General features: G+C 44.5%; 1 protein-coding gene across 3 annotated transcripts in view; it reads right to left on the reverse strand.

Moving 5' to 3' along the window:
• The window catches only part of UBXN6 (UBX domain protein 6), a 404520-nt gene that overhangs the window by 228063 nt on the left and 149291 nt on the right, over nt 1–27166 (reverse strand). For all 3 annotated transcript variants that reach the window (XM_073594809.1, XM_073594795.1, XM_073594802.1), the window contains one exon: nt 14583–14635. In XM_073594809.1, the coding sequence (XP_073450910.1) occupies nt 14583–14635 (53 nt within the window). The remainder of the gene's footprint in view (nt 1–14582; nt 14636–27166) is intronic.

A 27166-nucleotide genomic window follows, 5' to 3' on the forward strand; every position in this document is an offset into this window, starting at 1 on the left:
AACTATTAGCCAAACTATGCTCAGGCCCAAGGAGACCTACCAACATCTCCGCCTTAAAAAACACTGTGGGCCACGTTGTTACCTCATCTGTGGAAATCAGTAAACTTCTTGCTGACTACTATACGACCTTGTACTCTAAGGATACGACCAACCAGATGAAAGCAGAGACCTTCCTAGCTAAGACCCGTCTACCTCAGCTCGACTCCACTCAATTATAGACTGTTAATGCTCCCATCTCCTTAGAGGACATCCAGTTAACTATTAAATCTCTAGCATCTGCCAAGGTTCCGGGCCCAGTTGGCTACACAGCGGAGTTTTACAAATTGACAAAAGACTTTATCCCTGCCACTCTGAAACACCTGTCTTCACCACTATGTGGGATGGTGGCCCTTATCTCCCCACGGGAATGCAGGCACACATTAGACTAATCTCCAAAAAAGAAAAATGACCCCCTGCACCCGGGCTCATATCGTCCAATATCCCTAATCAATGTAGACGTTAAAATTCTAGCAAAAATAATAGCCTCACATAACCTCATGTCTAGCTCCATTACTCCCCTCTTTACTACACCCAGCCCAATCTGGTTTTGTCCCAGGGCATTCTGCCACCTTGAACATTCGTAAGGTTCTGATGGCGCTGGAGTACACTAAATCACACCCAGACCAAGATATAGCCATCATTTCACTCGATGCTGAAAAAGCTTTCGACAACATTAATTTGTCGTGGCTATTTAGAGTGATGGAAGCATTCGGTTTCTCTGGCCCAATTGTGCATTTTCTACAACAAATGTATGCATCCCCGACGGCTCGACTCGTTTCTCCTGATTTTGTTTCTGACACAATCCCGTTGACATAAGCAACGAGACAGGGATGCCCCCTTTCCCCCCTACTCTTCAATATAGCTATTGAGCCTCTATCCAGGATAGTTAACTCACTTGAAGGAATCAGTGGCATCACTGTAGGCAACCAGATATTTCGCTCCGCCCTATTCGCGGATGACATATTACTGTTCTCCACCGACCCTCCTGCAGACTTTGATAGACTCCAAGAACTCTTTAAGACCTTTCAAGAGAGCTAGGCTTTAGAATTAATTTTGACAAAAGCGAGGTCCTATCACTACACCCTCGGGCATCAGCTAAATGGATGTCATCACCCCCTTTTACCTTAGCGACTCACCACATCACCTACTTGGGTATCCATATAGAACAAGAACCTTCCTCTCTATACAATCTTAATTACCAGCCTCTGATATCCAAAATTGTAAAGGAGTTGGAAGCTTGGGCAACCCTCCCCCTCTCGTTCTTTGGGAGATGTCACCTATTTAAAATGGTCTCGTTTGCACGTCTGCTCTATCCAATGCAAACCATACCCCTTTTATTAAAACACTCCGATGTGCAGAGCATACACAAAGCACTTGTGGCCTTCATATGGGCAAACAAAAAAACACGCATGGCATTACAAAAACTATGTCTCCCTAGGTCTGAGGAGGGTGCTGGCTTGCCCAATATACGTTTTTACAACCTCTCTTGCCTGCTTAGACAAGGCCTTGATTGGCTGTCTGGTAAATCAAAGTACTCTAATAATACACTCGAGAGAGCTTTGGCCTCTCCGCTCACTCTGTCAGAAGCCTTACACTCGAATATTTGAGGTCTACCACCGCACCTTAGAAATAGTGTTCTTATCAAAGATACAGATATTGTGTGGAGAGAGGTGCGGAGACTGCTGGGGTTACCCTTGAGTATATCCTGCCACTTAACCATTCAGGGCAACCCTATGTTCCTCCCATCAATTATGCATAAAGCCTTTACCCTTTAGCCTTTATGGTTAACCGTGGACTCACTCACATAACTTCTCTGTACCAAGGTAAACCTGGTGAATTCAAATCTTTTCAAACCCTCTCACGTGAATTTGCATTGCCGACGTCACACATCTTCTATTATCAACAAACTTTAGCCTATCTACGATCATGCTGTGGATCTCAAACTGACCCTCTTCAACAATCATTCATTGATATAATGCTCAGGAAAGACGACTACTCCATCTCCAGTATATACTCATACCTCATTATTCCATTCCAAAAATGGTCCACCATCTTTAACGACAACACACTTCCAAAAAGGATCCTGGAAGGATTCTGATGCATCCACAAACTCACGATATCAGAGTCGTGGCGTGAAGCGCAATTTAAAATTATACACAGGGCATATTACCCATTCCGCATCAATAAGGCAGACTCTACCCAGGCACGATGCCCCTGGTGTTCACTATCACATTCTACTCTACTCCACCGCCTCTGGGAATGCCCACAATCCGCTACTGTGTATATTGGGATGCGAACCAATACCTCCCGCACAATCGTCAGCAGGCTCACTCAACCTTACACAATGGACTCGTATAACTCTCCTAAAAGAAAAAAAAATAATAATACAGGGCTGCGTAAAAAGGGAGTGAACAGCTGCCAACACACCTGTAGACCCAAGTAATAAGTAAATGTATAAAAAAGTGTAGCGCTATAAACTCCAAAAAAGTGACATCTCAAAACCAAATAGAGTGTATATATAATGACATACCATAAGGTTAGATATTAGTATGAAGAAGCTAGATAAATACGTATATAGTATACAAAAAATGTGAACCAATGTGCAAAGAACCCCTGCAATATTCATATAAATGGAAATGGTACACTGTGTACATAGTATATAGTATATAAATTATAAAAACATCAAACCATGTGAACAGTTATGCGACTATAAATAAACATAAATAAAAAGCAAGTAGAGTCCAAAAAGTCCTAAATGGGATTAATACCACAGGGAACCAAATTATCAGAGTCCACCAATAATGTTGAAAAGATGACGGCTCAGATGACGGCTCTTTAGCAGAAACACGTTGGGTGGACCCTTCACAATTACCGCTACCTGATCTTTGTAATTTTTTGATGATCTACGAATATGATAACTGTGGATGCTAAATAGCTGCCCTGTTTTGGAATCTATTGAGGCTATCGAAAGGGGATGTACCCTTCTGACCAGTTGGTCTCCATGCCTTTTTTACTTGGATGACATAAGTCTCCCCAAGTCAACAACCACTGGTAAGCCTTTAATATCTTCAGGTGACAGCTCTTTCCACCATCATTACCCTTCCTGGTTATTTTGGTCGCTTTGAAAATTCTACACAGCCTCCTCACATATCCTCTATTCCAATCTGCGAGTCAACATGGGTGTCCAAGGAGCTATATTCTTGTGACCTGTTGGTCTCATTGCCTTTTGGGACTTGGCCGGCATAAATTGTTCCAGGTCATTTCTTTTTGGTGAGCACCCTAAGACCCTAGGTGATGGCTTTTTCACTCCCTCTATAACTTTTCAACATTATTGGTGGACTTTGATAATTTAGTTCCCTGTGGTGTTAATCCCATTTAGGACTTTTTGGACTGTACTTGCTTTTTATTTATATTCGCATCACTGTTCACATGGTTTGATGTTTTTATAATTTATATACTATATACACAGTGTGCCATTTCCATTTAATAGCAATATTGCAGGGGTTCTTTGCACATTGGTTCACATCTTTTGTATACTATATACGTATTTATCTAGCTTTTTCATACCAATATCTAACCATATGGTATGTCATTATATATACACTCTATTTGGTTTTGAGATGTCACTTTTTTGGAGTTTATAGCGCTACACTTTTTTATACATATAACTCTCCTAGTAGCTCGTAGAACGATCATGTTCCATTGGATCAAACCAACACCACCTAGCCTCACAATTCTAGAACACTCAATGTTAACGCCCTTCAATCTAGAGAGACTAGACTATTGTTCTAAACTTCCGATCATTGCCAGATGGCGTGAATTTATGGAGGCCACGTTCACCCAGAAGGAACTACTGGATATAATGCAACCATTTAAATTCACGGACTGTTATCTAAAACAAGACCTATCAAACTCCCTAGGTAAATTAAATTATCCAACTTGTCAGATCCCTCCAACTTTTTACACCCTACAAATACCACGCCCATTAAGCTCTTTGACGACTCAAGATATTATACTCCAAATAGGTGGATTTCTCTCTTGTTATTATTATCATTGATATCATTCCCAGGCAAACACCATCTAGATGTTCCTAACTTTGCTTCCACTCCCGAAAGTACTGTGATGTATCACCTTGATATAATATGCCACATTGTTGTTTACGGGTAAATATACTTCCTCTGTCCCCTTCCCTTTCTCCCATCTCTTCCATTCCCCTTTTATTGCTCAACCTGTGCTCTCCTCTTTTATGTACATAATGGTGAACCAGAGATGCTGAACTCTGAAATATGTACATGCCTCATATTTTCTTGCTTGTAATGTTAATATTTCAATAAACATTTTTCAAAAAAAAAAAAGAGCTTAGATGTTAACCAATGTCCCCCACACTTCACACAAAACAAGACTTTCCTTGTCTATGTCAACATATTCTGAAAATTTCAGATCATTTGGTAAATCACATTAAAAGTTATTAACATTAAGCTATATTTTACAATCATAAAACGTGGCTTAATGTAAAAAAGGTCATGGATTTTGGTCTCCCACAAGGCAAACTAGGGACATTAAGCTTGTTTTTGGGGCGCTTAATTTGGCTATACGTACAAAAAGAGCTTAGATGTTAACCATATACCCCCCAAACTTTACACAATACAAGGCTCTGTCTATGCCAACATATTCTGAAAATTTCAGGTTATTTTGTAAATCATACCAAAAGTTATTCACATAGCTATATTTTACAATCCTAAAACATTTAATGTGAACAGCGTAATGTAAAAAGAGTTTAAAGTACCATAATGTGCCTAAACCTTAAATCAATTGCCTTGAAACTTTGCACAGCTCAAGTTTTCAACTTTCCAAACCTATCTTAGAAGTTTCATGGATTTTGGTCTTCCACAAGGCAAATGAATGACATTAACCACTTCAGCTCTGGAAGGTTTCACCCTCTTCCTGACCAGAGCATTTTTTACAATTTGGCACTGTGCTATTTTAACTGGTAATTGCACGGTCATGCAACGCTGTATCCAAACAAAAGTTATGACCTTCTTTTCCCCACAAATAGAGCTTTTCTTTTGGTGGCATATGATCACTGCTAGGATTTTTATTCTTTGCGATATAAACGAAAAAAGACTGAACATTTTGGAAAAAAAAATATATTTTCTACTTTTTGTTCTAAAAAATATCCAATAAACTAGATTTGTGTCATTTAGGCCAAATGTATTCAGGTACATGTCTTTGGTAAAAAAGAAAATATGTGTATATTTATTGGTTTGCGCAAAAGTTATAGTGTCTACAAACTATGGTAAATCTACTTGAATTTACGCAGCTTTTACTTTCTGACTGCGTATCTCATTTTTGAGGTGCTAAAAATGTCAGGGTAGTACAACCCCCCCCCCCCAAAATTAACCCTTTTTGGACAGTAGACACCCCAAGGAATTTGTTGAGAGGCACGTTGAGCCCATTTCATTTTTTTTGTCACAAGTAATTGAAAAATGACAAAAAAAAAAAGGTTTACACAAAGTTGTCACTGAAATGATATATTGCTCACACATGCCACGGGTACATGTGAAATTACACCACTAAAATACATTCTGCTGCTTCTCCTGAGTAGGAGGATACCACTTGCGTTAGACTTTTTGTGCGACTAGCCGCGTACGGGTGCTGAAAACCAATCACCGCCTTCAGGATTTCAAAGGGCATCTTGCGGAACCTCGCAAGATGGCCGCGACACTCTAGAGCTCCGTGCCAACATGGTCATTTAGCTGCCTGCTACAGCCTCCGGAACACCTCCCTGAACACCACACTGGAAAAACGAAACACCGGGGAAGTCCCCCGGGAACGCGTGGATGACCTCCGCATCGGCCAGGAGAAGCCTATCCCGCCAGATGACCTTCATTGCCGGTCCGCTCAGCTACGCCAAAATGGCGGCCGCCCCACGAAGGAGAAACACAGAAACCAAGGAAGAAGGCTACATAGTCGACCAGGACACAGCTCCTCCTCCCTCTCCAGGTACAGCGAACCCCCCAGTAACGATGGCCCCCTCTCCCACATCCACCAAATCCTTGCTAGGGTGATCGTTGATGGGAATCCCCACAACCCCCATCTTGGGCCCTCTCTTCTGTGAGGGAGAAGCTTGCGACTCTGCCCCAGCACCCACTGACTTCCCATCCACGATGCAAGCTTTCTCATAGATGCTAACTAGCAACCTTGCTCTGCAAGCTGCCCAAATCACATCATTGTCAGAAACCATGAACCAGACCAAGACAGAAGTACAGTAAAATCACACTTGTTTATATATAAAAATAAAAAGGTTAATAGAGTAAGTGTAGTCAAAGCATAGTCAGAGTCCAATAACCGGATTGGGTAGTCAGCCAAGCCAGAGTTCAGTAACCAGATCGGGTAATCAGCCAAGCCAGAGTTCAGTAACCAGATCGGGTAATCAGCCAGGCCAGAAGTCAGGAATCCAAGTAGAGGAACAGCAAGCAGGATAAGGAGCCAGAAGGGATGTAAGCAAAGCCAGTCTTTAAACAGGAACGTAGGAGATGGTTTCTTGCGATGTGACCAAGGCGAAGGCAGGAATGAAGTGAGCTGGAGATCTTTAAGTAGGCGGGACTGACGAGCAGATCCACAACAGTTGGTTAACTGTGGAGAGAGATGAGAGCTGGCGGCCAGCTCAGAGAAGGAAGGGCTGAGCCAGCCCTGACAGTACCCCCCTCCTCAACGACCCCTCCCTCTTGGAGGACCACCGGGCTTGAGGGGAAAATGTCTATGGAAATCACGGAGGAGGGCAGGAGCATGTACGTCCGAGGATGAGACCCAGGAGCGTTCCTCTGGACCGTACCCCTTCCAATGCACCAGGTACTGTATGCGCCCACGGAACCTACGGGAGTCAACAATGAACCTCATGGTTCTCAACCTGTATAGGTTGTGGACGTGGCACCGAGGTGGTAAAGCGGTTGCAGACCAACGGTTTCAATAAGGAGACATGAAACACATTTGAGATGCGCATACTAGGAGGAAGGTCCAACGCGTAAGCCACTGGGTTAATTCTGCAGAGGATACGGAAAAGCCCAAAAAACCAAGGTGCGAACTTCAGTGAGGGAACACAAAGTCGGAGGTTGCGAGATGACAGCCAGACCCTGTCCCCAACCTGGTAGGAAGGCGCAGGCAGGCGTCTGCGGTCAGCATGGAGTCTGTACTTATCATTAGCATGATGCAAAGCCTCTTGGACTTGTGCCCAAGTGGAACAAAGACCACGGAGATGCTCCTCTAGCGCAGGAATACTCTGCAGAACAAATGAGTCAGGCAACATGGAAGGTTGGAAACCATAATGCGCCATAAACGGAGACAATCGGGAAGCAGCATTCAAGGCACTGTTGTGAGCAAACTCTGCCCATGGTAATAGGTCTGACCAGTTGTTGTGATGGTCAGAAATATAGCAACATAGGAATTGCTCCAAGGACTAATTGGCTCGTTCTGCGGCCCCATTAGACTGCGGGTGATACGCAGAGTAGAAAGCAAGCTAAATTTCCAGCTGTGCACAAAAGGCTCGCCAGAACCGGGACACAAACTGACTAACCCTGTCCGAGACAATCACCTTGGGTAGCCCATGTAAGCGAAAGATCTCCCGAGCAAAAATGGAAGCCAGTTCCTTAGAAGTGGGCAACTTCTTAAGTGGAATACAATGACATATCTTTGAGAACCGGTCAACCACCATAAGGATAACTGTGTTGCCTTGGGAGTTGGCAACTCCACAATGAAATCCATAGACAGGTGGGTCCAGGGCCTCTCTCCATTGTGTATGGGTTGTAGGAGGCCCACTGGAAGGTGTCATGGAGTCTTACTCTGAGCACACACGGAACAGGCAGCTACGAAGGCAGTTACATCAGCACGTAGACTAGGCCACCAGAATTGTTGGGAAATGGCCCAAATGAGTTGATCCTTACCAGGATGGCCAGCTGCCTTGGGAGAATGGTAAGTCTGGAGCACGGCAGTACGGAGACACTCTGGGACAAAGCAGCGGTCACAAGGTTTCTCAGGAGGAGCATCGACCTGAGCAGCAACAATTCTGTCACCCAAAGGAGAAGTAAGACTGGTGCGAACCGTAGCCAAAATACGATCAGGAGGAATCATAGGAACTGTAACCGACTAAAACTTGGAAGTGGAGGAAAATTGTCATGACAAGGCGTCAGCCCTTACATTCTTAGTACCGGGTAAGAATGAGACAATGTAATTGAAACTTGACAAGAAAAGAGCCCATAGCGCCCTTCTGGGACAGAGGCGTTTAGCCTCAGACAAGAATGTTAGATTCTTATGGTCAGTAAGAATAAGAACCGGCACAGTGGTACCTTCGAGGAGATGTCTCCATGTTTTCAAGGCTAAAATGATTGCCAACAGCTCTCTGTCACCAATCTCGTAATTGCACTCGGCAGGTGACAATTTCTTGGAAAAGTAGCCACAAGGATGCATAGCACTCTCAGTGGTAGGACGTTGAGACAGAAGGGCGCCAACACCAGTCTCAGAAGCATCAACCTCAAGCATAAAAGGTAACGTAGGATCAGGATGTGCCAACACAGGAGCAGAAACGAGGGCAGCCTTGAGACTTTCAAAGGCCTTAATGGACTCTGGAGACCAACTCTGTGGGTTGCTGTTCTTTCTGGTCATATCGGTCAGGGGCTTGACCAGAGAGGAGAATAAACTTCCGATAATAGTTGCCAAAACCCAGGAAATGCTGCAGAGGACGTAACCCCACGGGTCAAGGCCACTGTAGGACTGCCGAAAGTTTCTCTGGGTCCATCCAAAAACCAGCAGTGGAAATTAACCTGTTCCCGATGGAACTCTCACTTCTCCAGTTTACAATAGAGATTGTTCTCTTTTAATTTCTGAAGCACACGACAGACATCCGGGTGGTGGCTCTACAGGGACTTGGAAAATATGAGGATATCATCGAGATAAACCACCACACATAACTGCAAGAAATCTCGGAGGACATCGTTAATAAATTCCTGGAAAACTGCCGGAGCGTTACAAAGGCCAAAAGGCATTACGAGATACTCATAATGGCCTGTTCTGGTATTAAACGCAGTTTTCCACTCGTTGCCCTCCTTAATCCTCACGAGATTGTAAGCCCCTCTCAGATCAAGCTTAGTGAAAACTGTTGCTCCCTTGAGGCGGTCAAATAACTCTGTAATCAACGGGATCGGGTAGGCATTCTTAATCGTGAAACGATTGAGACCCCTATAATCAATACAAGGTCTCAGTTCACCGCTCCTCTTCTTCACAAAGAAACCAGCACCAGCAGGAGATGAGGATTTGCGGATGAAACCCAGAGAAAGTACATCTGCAACATACTCCTCCATGGCTTTATCCTCCAAGACCAACAAAGGGTAAACCCGGCCACGAGGGGGAGTGGCACCAGGTTGAAGGTCAATTGCGCAATCATAGGGACGGTGTGGAGGCAAACTACCGGCTTGACCTTTGTCAAAGACATCGCTAAAATCACAGTACTCCTCTGGCAGGGAGGAGAGTGAAGAGGTACACAAGACCTTGGCTACCTTCCGGAAGCATGTTTCACTGCATTGTGGTGACCATGAGAGAACCTCAGCAGGGAGCCAATCAAAAGAGGGGTTGTGCCTCTGTAACCAAGGATAACCAATAACCAGCGGAAACTTAGGAGAGGAAATCACTTGGAATTGGACTATCTCATGGTGAAAAGCCCCTACGGCCATGGACAACGGAACCGTCTCATGAGTCACATGGGCAGGCTGTAGAGGTCAAGAGCCTCAATGGCAAGTGGAGTGTCACGCAGCTGCAGTGGAATCGAGTGCTTTGATACAAAGGCAGCATCAATGAACAGGCCTGCAGCCCCAGGGTCGATTAGAGCCTGTATCTCGATAGATGACTTAGCCCAAGAAAGGGTGACCGAAACCAGGGGCTTATCCTTCTGGATAACTGGGGACGACACAACACCACCTAGGCTATCTTCCGGAAGCATGTTTCACTGCATTGTGGTGACCATGAGAGAACCTCAGCAGGGAGCCAATCAAAAGAGGGGTTGTGCCTCTGTAACCAAGGATAACCAATAACCAGCGGAAACTCAGGAGAGGAAATCACTTGGAATTGGACTATCTCATGGTGAAAAGCCCCTACGGCCATGGACAACGGAACCGTCTCAAGAGTTACATGGGCAGGCTGTAGAGGTCAAGAGCCTCAATGGCAAGTGGAGTGTCACGCAGCTGCAGTGGAATCGAGTGCTTTGATACAAAGGCAGCATCAATGAACAGGCCTGCAGCCCCAGGGTCGATTAGAGCCTGTATCTCGATAGACGACTTAGCCCAAGAAAGAGTGACCGAAACCAGGGGCTTATCCATCTGGATAACTGGGGACGACACAACACCACCTAAGGTCTGTCCATGACAGGACCTCAAGGTTCGGGTGTTCCCAGGACGGGTAGCACAAGACTTCAAAAAGTGACCTGCCTGGCCACAATAAAGTCACAATCTCTCCCTCCTCCTAAAGGCTCTCTCATTCGCAGAGAGACACGTGAAGCCCAAGTGCATGGGTTCATCATCACTGACCGACTCGGTACTAGGAGGTATGGGAGGCACGGGTGGGACTGCAAAGCTCAGAGGCAAACCTACAGGAGGCTTCCGCAAGCACTCCTTAAAAGAAAGTCTTTCTCTGAGTCTGGAGTCAATGAGGATGGCAAACGAGATCAAGCTCTCCAGCTCAGTGGGTATATCTCGGGCTGCTATCTCATCCTTGATGGAATCCAAGAGACCATGAGAAAAAGCAGCCACGAGGGCCTCATTGTTCCAAGCAACCTCTGCTGCCAGATTACGGAACTCAATGGCATAGTCGGTAACAGTTCTCGTACTCTGATGGACATGAGGCACTTGGCAGTAGAAGCGGAGCGTGCGGGAACGTCAAATACCCTTTTAAAGGAGGCCACAAACTCAGGGTAACTCAAGACAAGAGGTTTTTGCATCTCCCACAGAGGGTTAGCCCAGGCCAGAAAGCAAAGGTATCACAAACCCTACTTTGCTTCTGTCCGTGGGAAACGCCTGGGGCAGCATCTCAAAGTATATCTCAACTTGGTTAAGAAACCCTCTGCATTGAACTGGATCGCCCCCAAATCGCTGGGGAAGCAGGGCGGAACCAGACATACCTCTTATAGAGGTAATACTCAAGGCGGGTGCCTGCACTGAGACTGGCGCAGCAGCAGGGACAGCCTGCAACTCAGCTTGTACCTGAGCAGCCACAGTGGGGGATTCCAGGTGAGCCATGTGACTCAGGATCGTTTGAAACGCCATGGCAAACAGATCCATGTGGTGATTTTGCTCATCCAATCTGGAAAAAAATATTACCAACAAGTGGATTGACTGTATCTTCTGAATTCATGGCCTTCGCTACTGTCAGAAACCATGAACCAGACCGAGACAGAACTACAGTAAAATCACACTTGTTTATTAATAAAAATAAAAAGGTAAATAGAGTAAGCATAGTCAATGCATAGCCAGAGTCCAGTAACCAGATTGGGTAATCAGCCAAGCCAGAGTTCATTAACCAGATCGGGTAATCAGCCAGGCCAAAAGTCAGGGATCCAAGTAGAGGAACAGCAAGCAGGATAAGGAGCCAGAAGGGATGTAAGCAAAGCCAGTCTTTGTTTCTTGTGATGTGACCAAGGCGAAGGCAGGAGTTAAGTGAGCTGGAGATCTTTAAGTAGTCAGGACTGACGAGCAGATCCACAACAGCTGGTTAACTGTGGAGAGAGATGAGAGCTGGCAATTAGCTGACAGCTGAGCGGCCAGCTCAGAGAAGGAAGGGCTGAGCCAGCCCTGACAATCATCCATACATGCAGACTTGCAGCAATTGGGGATGAGGATCGAACTGATAGAAAGGAAAGCAGATCAATACGTTGCCAGGATAAACCAAAATTCAGCCAGACTCCAAGACATGCAGGACCAACTAGAGACTGCACTTTCAAAGATCGATGAACTTGAGAACAGGTCGAGACGATACAAATTTAGGATAAGGGGGCTCCCCGAATCTGAGAAGGAAGTCCAGCCAGCAGTGAAGGCACCACTTAAAGGGCTCATTCCAGATATTGCTGATCACCGCCTGGAACTCGACAGAGCTCATAGAGCACTACAGCCTCCCTGATCAGACGGGCTTCCCAGGGATATCATAGAAAAACCTCATTTTTATTCAATGAAGGAAAAGGTGATGAGGAAATCAAGAGGGACCACAGCCCTTAATAGCCAAGGTCACCCAATTCAGGTTTTTGCCGACCTCTCCCCTTACACAGCGCAAAAGCGAAGAGCATTCAAACCTCTACTTCAAATCCTGACACTGAAAGAGATATCGTATAGATGGTCTTTCCCTCCCCACCTGAACTTTTCAAACCGCAACAAAGGACATGGCTTCTCTTCCTTTGCGGAGGATGAACGTCTTCTGCTCCACCTAGGCCTTCTCTCCCAGGAGCTCCCCCCCCCCCCCACCGAACAAGGGTCCCTCCTCGTCATTGAAACGACCACCTCCTGCTAGCCCCCTGCAACCCACCTGGCTGACGCAGCACTCCAAGAAATCCAAAGAGACACTATTGACATGAATGGACTGTCCGTCATCATAAACCAGGGCCCTGGTTTGTGACTCTCTCTAACAGACAGTTCTAGGCCTTACTCTAAGTCTCCCCTATTGAGATTTTTCCCCCAGTCCTTACCACCCTAGATTATCACCCTGAGCAGCGTTCATTCCCTCCCTCCTCACAATTGTATGAGGGAAAGCAATGTTGGGCTCTCCACTTCCGGGTGTTGGATGGTGAGGAGGAGACAGGTCAAATGGCCCAAATGTATGACCCAGTTGGTCACTGTGTGAAGTATGGTGCAAATTGGTTAACATGTAAACTTTATTTTGTATGTTGAGCCACATTAAGCTCCAAAAAAAAAAAAACAGCCTAATGCCCCTGTTTTGACTTGTGGAGGTTTAAAAAAATAGAAACGTCTAAGATAAGTTTTCAACTTTCCAAACCTAGGCTTTTCAAAGTTTCAAGAAAATTGATCAAGGTTTAGGCACATTATGGTACATTAAGCTTGGTTTACATTAAAGGGGTTATAAACCTTCATGTTTTTTCGCCTTAATGCATCATATGCATTAAGGTGAAAAAACACCTGGCAGCGTCTGGCCCCCCCAGACCCTCGGTTTTACTTACCTGAGCCTTGGAGCTTAACCCGCCGGGGACGCGCTGTCTCTCTGCCCGGGGTTCTCGGCTCTTGATTGGATAGATTGATAGTAGCGCAAACATTGGCTCCCACTGCTGTCAATCAAATCCAATGATGCGGGCGCCGGGGGGGCGGGGCCGAGTCATACCCACAAGGTAACCCCCTCAGAGAAGCACTTCACCTATGGAGTTATCTGATGTGGGGAGGAGCTGCGAGAGCCGCCGGGGGCCACCAGAAGAGCAGGTTTGGGGCCTCACTGTGCAAAACAAGCTGCATAGTGGAGGTAAGTATGATATGTTTGTTAATTAAAAGAAAAAAAAAAATGAACCCTTGCAATTACTTTAAGCTGTTCACATTTAAATGTTTTAGGATTGTAAAATATAGCTTAATGTGAATAACTTTTGGTGCGATTTACCAAATGATCTAAAATTTCCAGAATATGTTGGCATAGACAGAGTCTTGTATTGTATAAAGTTTGGGGAAAATTGGTTAGCAGCAAAGCTCTTTTTTGTACGTTAAGCCACATTCAGCCCGTAAAAAACAAGCTTAATGTCCCTCATTTTCTTTGTGGGTGACCAAAATCCATGAAGCTTCTAGGACAGTGATGGCGAACCTTGGCACCCCTGATGTTTTGGAACTACATTTACCATGATGCTCATGCACTCTGCAGTGTAGTGGAGCATCATGGGAAATGTAGTTCCAAAACATCTGGGGTGCCAAGGTTCGCCATCACTGTTCTAGGACATGTTTGGGAAGTTGAAAACTTAGGTTGTGCAAAATTTAAAGACAATTGATCAAGGTGTAGGCACTTTATTATAAGTTAAGCTACATTAAAGCGGAGTTCCACCCAAAAATGGAACTTCCACTTATCCGGTTCCTCCCCCCTTCCAGTGTCACATTTGGCACCTTTCAGGAGGGAGCAGATACCTGTTTAATACAGGTATTTGCTCCCATCTTCAGCAAAAGATCGCCGCAGATTCCGCAGCGATCTACGCCATGTCCGACCCCCCCTCCGTCCCCCACTGCTGTCTTCTGGGAGACACACAGGTCCCAGAAGGCAGCAGGGACCAGTCAGGATGTGCAGCACAACTCGAGTATGCGCAGTAGGGAACCAGGCTGTGAAGCCGCAAGGCTTCACTTCCCGATTACCTTACTGAAGATGCAGGCACCTGCACCCGGAGCCAAGGGACGGGTTGGCTTCGGGTGAGGACATTGCGGGCATCGCTGACTTTTAATTTTTTTTTTTTGGCGGAACTCCACTTTAAGTCATTTTTACATTAAATGTTTTAGGATGTCCCTGTTTTAGTTTATCTTTGAAAAACAACTTACCTTGCATTCTGGAATAATATTCACTTCCTGGTGAGATTCTAGGGGCTTTGTCACTAAAAAGAGATTAAACATTTCTAGATTAGGCAAAAAAAAAAATGAATCTATACAAAGCATGCATGTGTGTGGGTGTGTCCTGACAGGCATGGTGGCATTAAAGGGGTTGTAAACCCTTGTGTTTTTTTTTTAAAAACAACATACATATACTTACCTTCACTGTGCAGTTCGTTTCGCACAGTGTGCACCCGACCATCGTCTTCTGGGGTCCCCTGGCAGCGCTCGCGGCTCCTCCTCACATCAGTAAACCCCCGAGGAGAAGTGCTCACCCTGGAGATTACCTTGCGGGCGTGCTCCCGAGTCCAGCATTTGCGTCCATAGACATCGAATGCCGGACACGGCCCCGCCCCCCGCATCATTGGATTTGATTGACAGCAGCGGGAGCAAAAGGCTGTGCTGCTATCAATCTATCCAATCAAGAGCCGAGAACCCCAGGCAGAGAGGTACAGCGCGTCTCCGCCGAGGGAACAATGGACTAAAATGGGGGGGACTAGGGGGCTGGTCAGTGTCAGAAGTTTTTTCACCCTATTGCATAGGATGCATTAAGGTGAAAAAACACGAGGGTTTACAACCCCTTTAACTACTTGCCTACCAGGCCAATTCTGACGCTTCTCTCCTACATGTAAAAATCATCATTTTTTTTTTGCTAGAAAATGACTCAGAACCCCCAAACATTATATATGTTTTTTTAGCAGAGACACTAGGGAATAAAATGGTGGTCGTTGCAACTTTTTATCTTGCACGGTATTTGTGCAGCAATTTTTCAAACACATTTAAAAAAAAAAAAAAAACGGTTGCATGCATAAAAAAAACAAAAAAACAAAAAAAAAACAGTAAAGTTAGCTCATTTTTTTTTACATAATGTGAAAGATGATGTTACGCTGAGTAAATAGATACCTAACATGTCATACTTTAAAATTTCGCACATTTGTGGAATGGCGCCAGACTTCTGTACTTCAAAATCCCCATAGGTGACATTTAAAAAAAAATTTTAAACATTTTTTAGAGGTTACCCGTTCAGAGTTACAGAAGACGTTTGCAGTGATACCTCACATGTGTGGTTTGAACACCGTTTACATGTGCGGATGCGGCCTACGCATGCGTTTGCTTCTGCAAGCACGCGGGGACGGGGGTGCTTATGTTTTTTTTATTGTTAATTTTAATTTTTCTATTTTGATGCTTTCTTTTTACATTTTTTTATTGCTTATTTAAGCCTTTAGCTTCCTGACATTCCTGTGATCACCCTGCCCATCGGGGTACTCTAGTAAGGGATCAGCTGGTTTCCCACCATGTGATGCTTAGTGGAGGACACCTGACATGGCTCCCAGTCTGGCCTGACCAGTAGTAATGTGATGGGAAAGTCTTTTCCTTGCATAGGTCTCGAACAACTGACCTCATCACAGACATTCCAGCTGTGGTTAGGAATAACAATGTTCAGCCTTCTGAATTGAGCTGGCACATCCACAGGTTAAAAACTTGACAGAGACAAAAAGCAGTTCATTATGAAGAGAGAGTATTGCAAGATCCGTGAGTCTTGGAGATCCATCCCAGAGTCTACATTTCCATCTCCACTTAGGAATGAGAGCAGTCCCAGGTTATATAAATCCTTCAAATTTGATAGCCTGTTTCTGCACACCCAAGGGAGAAACAAGCTATCTTCAACACCTGCTTACATGTTGAATCCTGAGCTAGTCACCTCTGAGAATCAAATTCCTCCATTTGCTTTTGCCTTCATGGGACACTTTTTACTGAAGATTATGAGCTTTGTTTCCTCTAGTGCCCAGCATTGGAATTACTGCATAATTTCAGAGAGAGAGGCAGCCAGAGAGAGAGAGAGAGGGAGAGGCAGAGAGAGGGAGAGGCAGAGAGAGAGAGAGAGACCAAAACTGAAAGCAGGGGACCGTGGGATTTAGTTTGGAAAGCTAGAATTCCAATGGATCTGTTGCTGATGCAAACTACAAGTAGCAGCTGGCTGGAGAGAGAAAAAATTCTGGATGAGCACATAAAGAAAATGGTTAAGAGAGGGACTCACATTCTTGGGACATGGGATCTGCAGCTGCAGGAGCAAGAGGCCAGGCTCCCCTGGCTTATGAGAGCGAGCTCTGCAGCCTAGAGGTCGCGGAGGGCCTTTGTAAGAGTGACCCTTATCCCTAAAGGGAGATCCTAAGCCACTTGCCTTTCATCAGCAGAGTGGCTATTCAAGGACACTTTCACCTACGCCCACGTAGGTGAACCCCTGGGTCATCAGGTTGCAATTGGGCATTCTTCATCTGACTGGAGGTCATTCAAGAGCCTGTTCTGGGACATTCTTTGCCCACGAACCTTGGTATCTCCATGATTGGTGAGCGGGCAGAAGCCCACCATTAATTTTACATTCAGAGACACTGCATGCAGACACCTTTACCCCACCCTTTACTTCATCAAAAGGCCTTGCACTGGGAAACACCTTGCTCATGGGATTCATCTTTGCTGCTGCACAGCACCATCTTCGAGCTCCCTTATAGCTAGCTGAAGATTTAGGACACCCTTAATTCAATGACTTAAGTCATTATTATTTTATAGTTTATATTAAAAGGGGAACTCTTACTCAAGTTTTACATATTGCGTTAAATTTCTTTTTGCCTGTGGCATCAGGGCATAGAGGGAGCTGACTGACAAAATGTCTGCTTCCCCCTCTCTTGTACCTGGGGTCAAAGGTCCCCCCTTAAGATTTTTTGGTCTTGAGGGAGCGCACTACTGCGTTGGAGGGCAGGGCAAGTTCCCTGAAAAATGAGCTGGCACCGGTTAAGAGAGATGTCCTTGCAAACCATGTATTAGGATTAGCCATGCTAATCCTATTGATGACATGGAAAACAGGCTACATAGAAATAATGTCCAGATTCTGGGTCTGCCTGAAAAGATTGAGGGGAGAATTTTGACTGATTATATTGAACAGTGGCTGCTAGAAACTTTTCATAAAAATAACTTTACGCCTTTTTTTCACAGTAGAAAGAGCGCATTGTAAACCTGCCCATCCGCTCTTACCTTGTAATCATCCTTGACTCTTTATCCTAAAGCTGCTTCATTATAAAGATCAGGATAATATCTTTGCTATGGCTCACACCAAGGGTACGATAGAGCTCAATGGATCAATTATCTCATTTTTTCCCTGGATTTCTCAGAAGTCCGGAAGCTGAGAGCCCAATACTGTTGCCTTAAGAGTTTATGTGAAATCTCCATTAATAGCTGTAAAATATTGTAATTATGAATATATTTCATTTAGCTTGTATCTATGTAGGGTGTAAAAACATAGCTTCACAGAAGTGTCTGTTAAATAGACAATCTGGTGCCTAAGCTTGTGTATCAAACAATGACACCCAAACCTCATTGTTCTACGCATACTCACTTCAAAGGATTCCATGTTTGAATATACAATAAGGGGCCGTGGCCAGTCCGTCATGTATACTTCATTTCCCTGAAAATGTAATCTACTTACAGGGTTAGGTTTTCTGCTCAAAATAGTCTGGGACAAGGATTTGCATTAAAGGGGGCTGACTTAAGCAAAGTATAGGGATTGGAGATGTAGCCAATCCTGAACCAGAAATAGGGAAGCCCACCAATCAGAGCCATGCCAACCAATGAGGCATCAGCCTGTAATGATATACACGGACTAGATGGGAGGGAAACACACACTCTATGGCAGAGCAGTCACGTGAATGGAACCTCTGGGATTGGTAAATATGGAAAATCTCCCTTGAACTTGTATCTAAATATGTTGGTATTATGTATTTTTTGTCCTACTGTTTGTAGATTAATGTTTTAAGGAATATACTCTGTATTCCTTCATGTAATCCATGATTTTTACCCTTTTCCTGTACAATTAGAGTGCTGTGCATTAGTCTAGGCCTACTTTACTATATACAGTCAGGTCCATAAATATTGGGACATTGACACAATTCTAATCTTTTTGGCTCTATACACCACCACAATGGATTTGAAATGAAACAAACAAGATGTGTTTTAACTGCAGTCTTTCAGCTTTAATTTGAGGGTATTTACATCCAAATCAGGTAAACGGTGTAGGAATTACAACAATTTGTATATGTGCCTCCCACTTTTTAAGGGACCAAAAGTAATGGGACAATTGGCTGCTCAGCTGTTCCATGGCCAGGTGTGTGTTATTCCCTCATTATCCCATTTACAAGGAGCAGATAAAAGGTCCAGAGTTCATTTCAAGTGTGCTATTTTCATTTGGAATCTGTTGCTGTCAACTCTCAATATGAGATCCAAAGAGCTGTCACTATCAGTGAAGCAAGCCATCATTAGGCTGAAAAAACAAAAACAAACCCATCAGAGAGATAGCAAAAACATTAGGTGTGGCCAAATCAACTGTTTGGAACATCCTTAAAAAGAAAGAACGCACCGGTGAGCTCAGCAACACCAAAAGACCCGGAAGACCACATAAAACAACTGTGGTGGATGACCAAAGAATTCTTTCCCTTGTGAAGAAAACACCCTTCACAACAATTGGCCAGATCAAGAACACTCTCCAGGAGGTAGGTGTATGTGTGTCAAAGTCAACAATCAAAAGAAGACTTCACCTGAGTGAATACAGAGGGTTCACACCACAAGATGTAAACCATCGGTGAGCCTCAAAAACAGGAAGGCCACATTAGAGTTTGCCAAAAAACATCTAAAAAAGCCTTCACAGTTCTGGAACAACATCCTATGGAGAGATGAGACCAAGATCAGCTTGTACCAGAGTGATGGGAAGAGAAGAGTATGGAGAAGGAAAGGAACTGCTCATGATCCAAAGTATACCACCTCATTAGTGAAGCATGGTGGTGGTAGTGTCATGGTGTGGGCATGTATGGCTGCGAATGGAACTGGTTCTCTTGTATTTATTGATGATGTGACTGCTGACAAAGGCAGCAGGATGAATTCTGAAGTGTTTCGGGCAATATTATTTGCTCATATTCAGCAAAATGCTTCAGAACTCATTGGACGGCGCTTCACGGTGCAGATGGACAGTGACCCGAAGCATACTGCGAAAGCAACCAAAGAGTTTTTTTTAAGGGAAAGAAGTGGAATGTTATGCAATGTCCAAGTCAATCACCTGACCTAAATCCAATTGAGCATGCATTTCACTTGCTGAAGACAAAACTGAAGGGAAAATGCCCCAAGAACAAGCAGGAACTGAAGACAGTTGCAGTAGAGGCCTGGCAGAGCATCACCAGGGATGAAACCCAGCGTCTGGTGATGTCTATGCGTTCCAGACTTTAGGCTGTAATTGACTGTAATTGCCTGCAAAGGATTTGCAACCAAGTATTAAAAAGTGAAAGTTTGATGGATAAAACATAAAAAACAAAAAAATACTGCGCTACCCCTAAATACTGAACCCCCCAAAAGCAGCAGTTAAACAGTGAGATGTGCACCAAAACAACAAATAGAAAAGAGAAATAACCGCGCTAAAATATTGATGAAACACGTGAAGTAATCTTGAAAGCTTCTGTTAGAAAGTACATACATGTATGCAAAACATTAGAAAAATACATGGGTCTATACATGTATCTATGAATCAAAAATTAGTGTCCATGTATAATAGATGAAAATCATATGTGAAGTAATAATCTGAAATCAGTCCAAAAGAGACCCTTGGGTAAACCCGACCAGAGTCAATGGTGAAGATAAAAGTGACACCCCATGCAGTAATGCGCAAACACACAATTATTGCGCTTACCACAAGGCAAGCGAACAACAGCCTGTATCTCGTCTTGGTATGGAAAATCCAGATGATACACTTAGACTGCATACACCATGGCTGAAAGGATGTAGTGAAGACACCAGACTTCCATCTCACAGGCATGTAAATAAAAAGAAACTGGCCATAGTGTAATACTGGCAAAATGATTTGAATAAAAGAGGATAGAAAACTTACACAAGTGCATAAAAATACAGCAAAGGAGAAACCCTTGAGTGAACGCAATCAAACTCAGCGATAAAGATGAGAGAGACACCACACTCCGTGATCCGCCACCATACAAATAATACGCTTTCCGCAAGGCAAGCCAAAAACAGCTTGTGTTCCGTCCCAGTATGAGAGATCCAACTGGCGTACTGGACTGCTTACAGCATGGGCGGAGGGATATGGCAAGGACCCCAAATTAACATCTCACAGGCATGTGGATAAAAAGAAACTGGCCATAGTGTAATACTGGCAAAAGTGGTTTAATAAAATAAGATGGAAAACTCACATGAGTAGATAAAAATACAGCAAACAGCCGGCCGGCATAGCGAGCACCCGTCCACACTGAAAATGGCGATGACGTCAGAGCGTCAACCTCCCGACGTACGTTTCACCACAAATGGCGTCGTCTGGGGAACCCGTACTTTTCACCACAAATGGCGTCGTCTGGGGAACCCCAGACAACGCCATTTGTGGTTAAACGTACGTCGGGAGGTTGACGCTCTGACGTCATCGCCATTTTCAGTGTGGACGGGTGCTCGCTATGCCGGCCGGCTGTTTGCTGTATTTTTATCTACTCATGTGAGTTTTCCATCTTATTTTATTAAACCACTTTTGCCAGTATTACACTATGGCCAGTTTCTTTTTATCCACATGCCTGTGAGATGTTAATTTGGGGTCCTTGCCATATCCCTCCGCCCATGCTGTAAGCAGTCCAGTACGCCAGTTGGCTCTCTCATACTGGGACGGAACACAAGCTGTTTTTGGCTTGCCTTGCGGAAAGCGTATTATTTGTATGGTGGCGGATCACGGAGTGTGGTGTCCCTCTCATCTTTATCGCTGAGTTTGATTGCGTTCACTCAAGGGTTTCTCCTTTGCTGTATTTTTATGCACTTGTGTAAGTTTTCTATCCTCTTTTATTCAAATCATTTTGCCAGTATTACACTATGGCCAGTTTCTTTTTATTTACATGCCTGTGAGATGGAAGTCTGGTGTCTTCACTACATTCTTTCAGCCATGGTGTATGCAGTCTAAGTGTATCATCTGGATTTTCCATACCAAGACGAGATACAGGCTGTTGTTCGCTTGCCTTGTGGTAAGCGCAATAATTATGTGTTTGCGCATTACTGCATGGGGTGTCACTTTTATCTTCACCACTGACTCTGGTCAGGTTTACCCAAGGGTCTCTTTTGGACTGATTTCAGATTATTACTTCACATATGATTTTCATCTATTATACATGGACACTAATTTTTGATTCATAGATACATGTATAGACCCATGTATTTTTCTAATGTTTTGCATACATGTATGTACTTTCTAACAGAAGCTTTCAAGATTACTTCACGTGTTTCATCAATATTTTAGCGCGGTTATTTCTCTTTTCTATTTAACATTTGATGGATGATTGTTAATCTGTCCCCTTTACTTTTGGTCCCTTAAAAAGTGGGAGGCACATATTCAAACTGTTATACAAAAAAGATTAGAATTGTGTCGATGTCCCAATATTTATGGACCTGACTGTACCAATAGCTTTAAAAAAAAAAAAAAGTTTCACTCATGGTCAAAGAACTCTCATTTAACCCAAAGCATATCTGAGAGATATTATATCTCAAATATAGTATATGGGTAACAATACGATGATGTGAAAAGCAGGCTTCGTGCTTTGCAAGTTTCCTACGCCATGCTGTACCCTGTTACCCCGATTTTAAGAAATCTTGGGAGGACACACTGACCAAATGCAGTGTGGAATTAATGATACAACTTACAACACAGTATCGCTCTGATATGGTAATATTGGATAGAGAAATTGATCAGCTTATTGGCCAGTTCCCCAATATTAAAGACTCTGCCTCCTTCACAGGCAAGTGGAAGGAGGTGCGTGATCGTTTAGAGTCTTTAAATAAAGACATTATCATTAAAAAACAAGGTAAATTCTTTCAAGATAAGCTGGCCTTCTCTGAGGGGTATGCTTATAAATAGACTGGCAAACAACACCCGAGAAGGAATGCATTTCGTAATCGTAAACCACAAGAAACAGCTGCCGCAACTGACTGTACTGAATCTGATTCTTCCATTTCGTCTTTTTCATCACAGGCCACATCACGACCGACAAATCCACGCGCACCGGGCATTCCCCGAAAAAGATCCCTCACGGGTGAAATCCACCCTATTAAGGACCCCAAAAAAGGCAAAAGACAACACGGTAAATCACCTAGAACACAACAATCATCATGAGCCGGTGTGCAGACTCCCCAGAGGGGACTATGCAACCCACTTTACACAACATTATTTGTAAATTGCTTCAACCCAATATCCAAACACTAGTGTCTCAACCCGGTTTTTTAGTACAAGCGACCACAGAGTCCACCCGACAGGGGAACCTGGACGGGTTTGTACAAAAAAAAACCCACTCCCGGCACCTCTCTGAACACACCAATGTAGATGTTGATGACACTTCACATACACTCAATATCATAAACTTGTCACCACACATTTTATCTCCTGCGGAGAAACAGGTTCTTCAGTTGGGTTTGGGCTTTTGTCCCTCAGAACTTATTGATATATATGAAACTATAAAAGATCTGTACCTATTTGCCAGGAACCCTACCTATAGTTTTATCTTTGACCAGGATCGCAAAAAATTGAACCTTGAAAAGGAATTACCTGAGAGAACTAAGAACTTCACTATGGCGGAATTTAGAGCTCTGCGTGATCTAATGCTCCTCTATGATGAGGGAGCAATAGACTCACCAGACACAACCACCGGTCCTTTCAATCTGTCCCAGGACAATAATGCCATTCCTCCTCAGATTGAGAATATCAAGTCTTGTCATAACTCAAAATTAAAACTTAAGTCCCGCGCATTCCCCGACCTGATGACGTGCCCCGCTATATGGGCCTTTTTATATGAATCTATTCAGTCCCTTAAAAAACAACAATGGTCAGTACCACCCTCTAACTTAACAAAAAGACAAAGCAGGGCTGTAAGCCAATTGCAAAAAAACCCGGCTCTGATCATCAAACAGTCAGATAAGGGGGGCAACCTGGTATTGATGAACCATCAACAGTACCAAACTATGTGTTTAAAAATATTACACAATGCCACTTGGTATTCCCACATCAACTCTACTTCCATCCAAATTTTCATGGGCGAATTTCGAAAATGAATTACTGAGGCTTTTTGGGAGGACACTTTAAAATTTATCAACACTCAGATGCCCCGAACACCAACGTTTTATGCCCTCCCAAAAACTCATAAAAGCCGGACATCACCCCCCGGCCGACCTATTGTTTCCGGCAAGGGATCTTTAACTGAAAACGCTAGTAACTGGTCGACACATTCCTTATACCACACGTTTCAAGTTTGCCCTCCGTCCGGGATACTACAGATTTACTGCGACATGTCGAGGGGGTCCAGGTCCCTCCGGACGCCCTCCTCGTGGCCATCGATGTCAAGGCTCTCTACTCGAGCATCCCCCACGAGCAGGGCGTCCGGACGGCTGGCTCCTTCCTCATGGAACAAGACCACAACACCTGGACATTAAACAGGTTCATTTTGAAACTTCTTAAGTTTATCCTTACTAGGAATTATTTTACCTTCATGGATCAACTTTACCTACAAGCCCAAGGCGTAGCCATGGGTACAGCTTGTGCCCCAGCCTATGCCAACGTATATTTAGGGGGGTGGGAAAGGACCATTTTTGGAGATGAATCTTTAGAACCATTCTTAAGCCATGTACTGTGTTGGCACAGGTACATAGATGACCTGCTGGTCATCTGGACAGGCACTGAGCAACTCCTTATTGATTTCGCTGAACGGTTAAATATTAATCAATTTAACCTTCACTTTACCTTTTCATATGATGCTCAAAGCATTTCCTTCTTAGACGTGAAAATTATCAAGAACTCTTTGGGAAAATTAACTACGGATTTATTCCGTAAACCCACAGCAGGCAATACACTCCTGCATGCTTCCAGCTCTCATCCCCGTCCTCTGATACACAGTATCCCCTACGCTCAGTACTTGAGACTGAGACGGAACTGCACAGAGGACAGGGATTTTCGCTTACAAGCTGATGCCCTATGTACACGTCTCCTGGCTCAGGGCTACAGCCGTACCAATCTGAGAAAGGCCTTCAACAGAGCCTTCGCTCAAGATAGACAACTCTTGTACAGCCCCCCACGTATAAAGCAACCCTCAACTGTTAAAATCATCACTAAATTTTCAGTTCATCACAGCCAGTTGCGCAACCTATTATCCCAACATTGGCACTTACTCACTGATCATCACATCCTACATAAATATATTATGTCCACTCCAGAATTGGTCTTTAGGAGGGCTACTTCCCTCAGGGCCAAGTTCACTTTCAGTCACTATACAGCTCTTCCATCTTCACCAATGAACCTACGAGGCACATTTAAATGTGGAGAATGTCCACATTGCCCGTGGATCCAGGAAGGACAACAATTTGTCCTCCCTAATGGTGAGACTTTTGTACCCCGTCATTTTGCCAATTGTGGCACTAGAGGGGTTATTTACTTGATGGTCCGTGCCTGCAAGGCCTTCTATGTTGGCAAAACCATCAGGGAATTGCGGCAGAGACTGGGGGACCACCTGTATGCCTCTACCAATGGTAAGCTCACTACAGTGGGCCGACACATTGGTATTCACCACAGATTCAATTCTGAATGTGTTCAATTTTTTGTTTTAGATGTAATCCCCGAGGATCCCAGAGGAGGCGATTGGGACCGTAGAATCCTAAGGCGCGAGTCCTTGTGGATTGAACGGCTCAATGCCCTCACGCCTCCAGGCCTCAATGAGGCACATACTTACAAACATTTTCTATAACATTTTGCTCCTCACTACCTGTTTGGGTCCCCCCTTACGAGTCTACCTGCCTTTCAATCTGGGGCTTCTATTTTAAATCTGGCATTGTGATCATTGCTATTGTTATTTCCATATTGAGGTTTCTCTCTCTCTTTTTTGAGCATTCTGTTATAGATTAATCTCCTTCAGAGGCTGCCAAACTATTCACTTGTGCTCCTGATCAAATGTCACTGTCACATGCCCCCCCATTGTGTCAGTGGTATGGAACATTCCTGTGCACATAACTATGTGCTGTATAATGCAAATATTGTTAGCCATCATTATTATTTTTTTCTTATACATGTTGTTTTGGCAATCACACTCTGACATTGCCTTGTGCAAGATATATATTGTCGAATTGTGATTTGTGTTTATATCGGAGTCAGCATCTGTGTTCCCCCTGGCGGAGGGGTTTTCTTACTTCTCCCCCAGCTGGTTACACCGATCCCTGACTCCGTTACTCTGATGTGTATCTCCGTTCAATAAGCACTACTCTCCATCTGACTGGCGAACGGCTTGAGGTATTTTTCTCCTGGCGGCGGGCATGCGCCTGTCCAACTTTGGACGAGCCTCCCTCTATGGGCGGTCTGTTCCCCGTGGTGACGCTGACCGGCGTCCCAAGATGGGGCTATGCGCGTGCGCACCATCTGTTTGCGCATGCGCATTAGATGATAGGCGGAGCCGGTTCTTCGGCATCCACGTCGCATGGCGTTGGACGCCGTCCCGGGTTGGGGGTATTTAAAGCAGCCTATTGGCTGCTGTATTGTGGACGGTGACACCCGGGATTCCATTCTGCCAGCACAGACATGTAAGTGTATCTCTCCTTACCAACCCCACGGGCTGCTTGTTCCCTCCTCCCTCCGGGGTCTCTTGGGTAGCCACTGCCTGGGCTCTGTCCCTGCAGTGCTTCCCGGACGGAGTAAGGAAACCATCTGTAAAATTACAGCTTTGATTTCTGTCTCTACGCTGTTTTATCTTACAGATATCTTTAAGTTAGTGCTGGACATTGCCTTTTCTCCTGGGTGTCAGTATTAAGAAGTTAAATACCTCTTAATCGGTGGGTGCTACTAATTACAATTACTAGATCACACACCACTCCCGAGGCATTTCTTGGTGGTTTCCTATCCGCATTCCCATATCTTTCTTCCTCTCCCTCCCCATCCCCCCTCTTCCTCCCCCCTTTCTTCCCTCCCCCCCCACTCTCTTTTCCCTCTTCCTCTCCTTTTCCTTCCCCTATTCATCTTCTCTAGCCCACCCCCTTCCCCTCCCTTCACCTCCTTTTCTCCCCTTCCCCCTTCCTTTTTTCCCTCTCTTCCCCCTTCCCTTCCCCTTTTTCCCCCTTCCCTCCCCCTTTTTTCTCCTCCTTCCCTTTCCTCCTTTTTTCCCTCTCCCCCCTTTTTTTTTCCCTCTCCTTTTCATCCCTCTTCCCCCCGCACTTGGGTGGTGTATGTTCAAAACATCAATCAATTTTTGAACTAATTGTTATCTCTATAGACCAGCCTGTCCCAATCAGCCCCCCGTGTCCGCCCCAGGGGGAATGCCCTCACGGGCACCTCAGTTTTGTCGTTCCTCATCTTTGTGGGGCAGTCACTGGTGAGTGTGTGCATACAATGTATAACTACTCCAATGTTAAATTGCATTTTAACTTAACAATTTTTGAACATAATTATAATTATTTGTCTTCTTAGATGTTATGCATAGACGTCTCCTGTTGCC

Source organism: Aquarana catesbeiana, linkage group LG01 (genome assembly GCF_042186555.1).
Source record: "Aquarana catesbeiana isolate 2022-GZ linkage group LG01, ASM4218655v1, whole genome shotgun sequence".
In the NCBI taxonomy this organism is placed as follows: domain Eukaryota; kingdom Metazoa; phylum Chordata; class Amphibia; order Anura; family Ranidae; genus Aquarana; species Aquarana catesbeiana.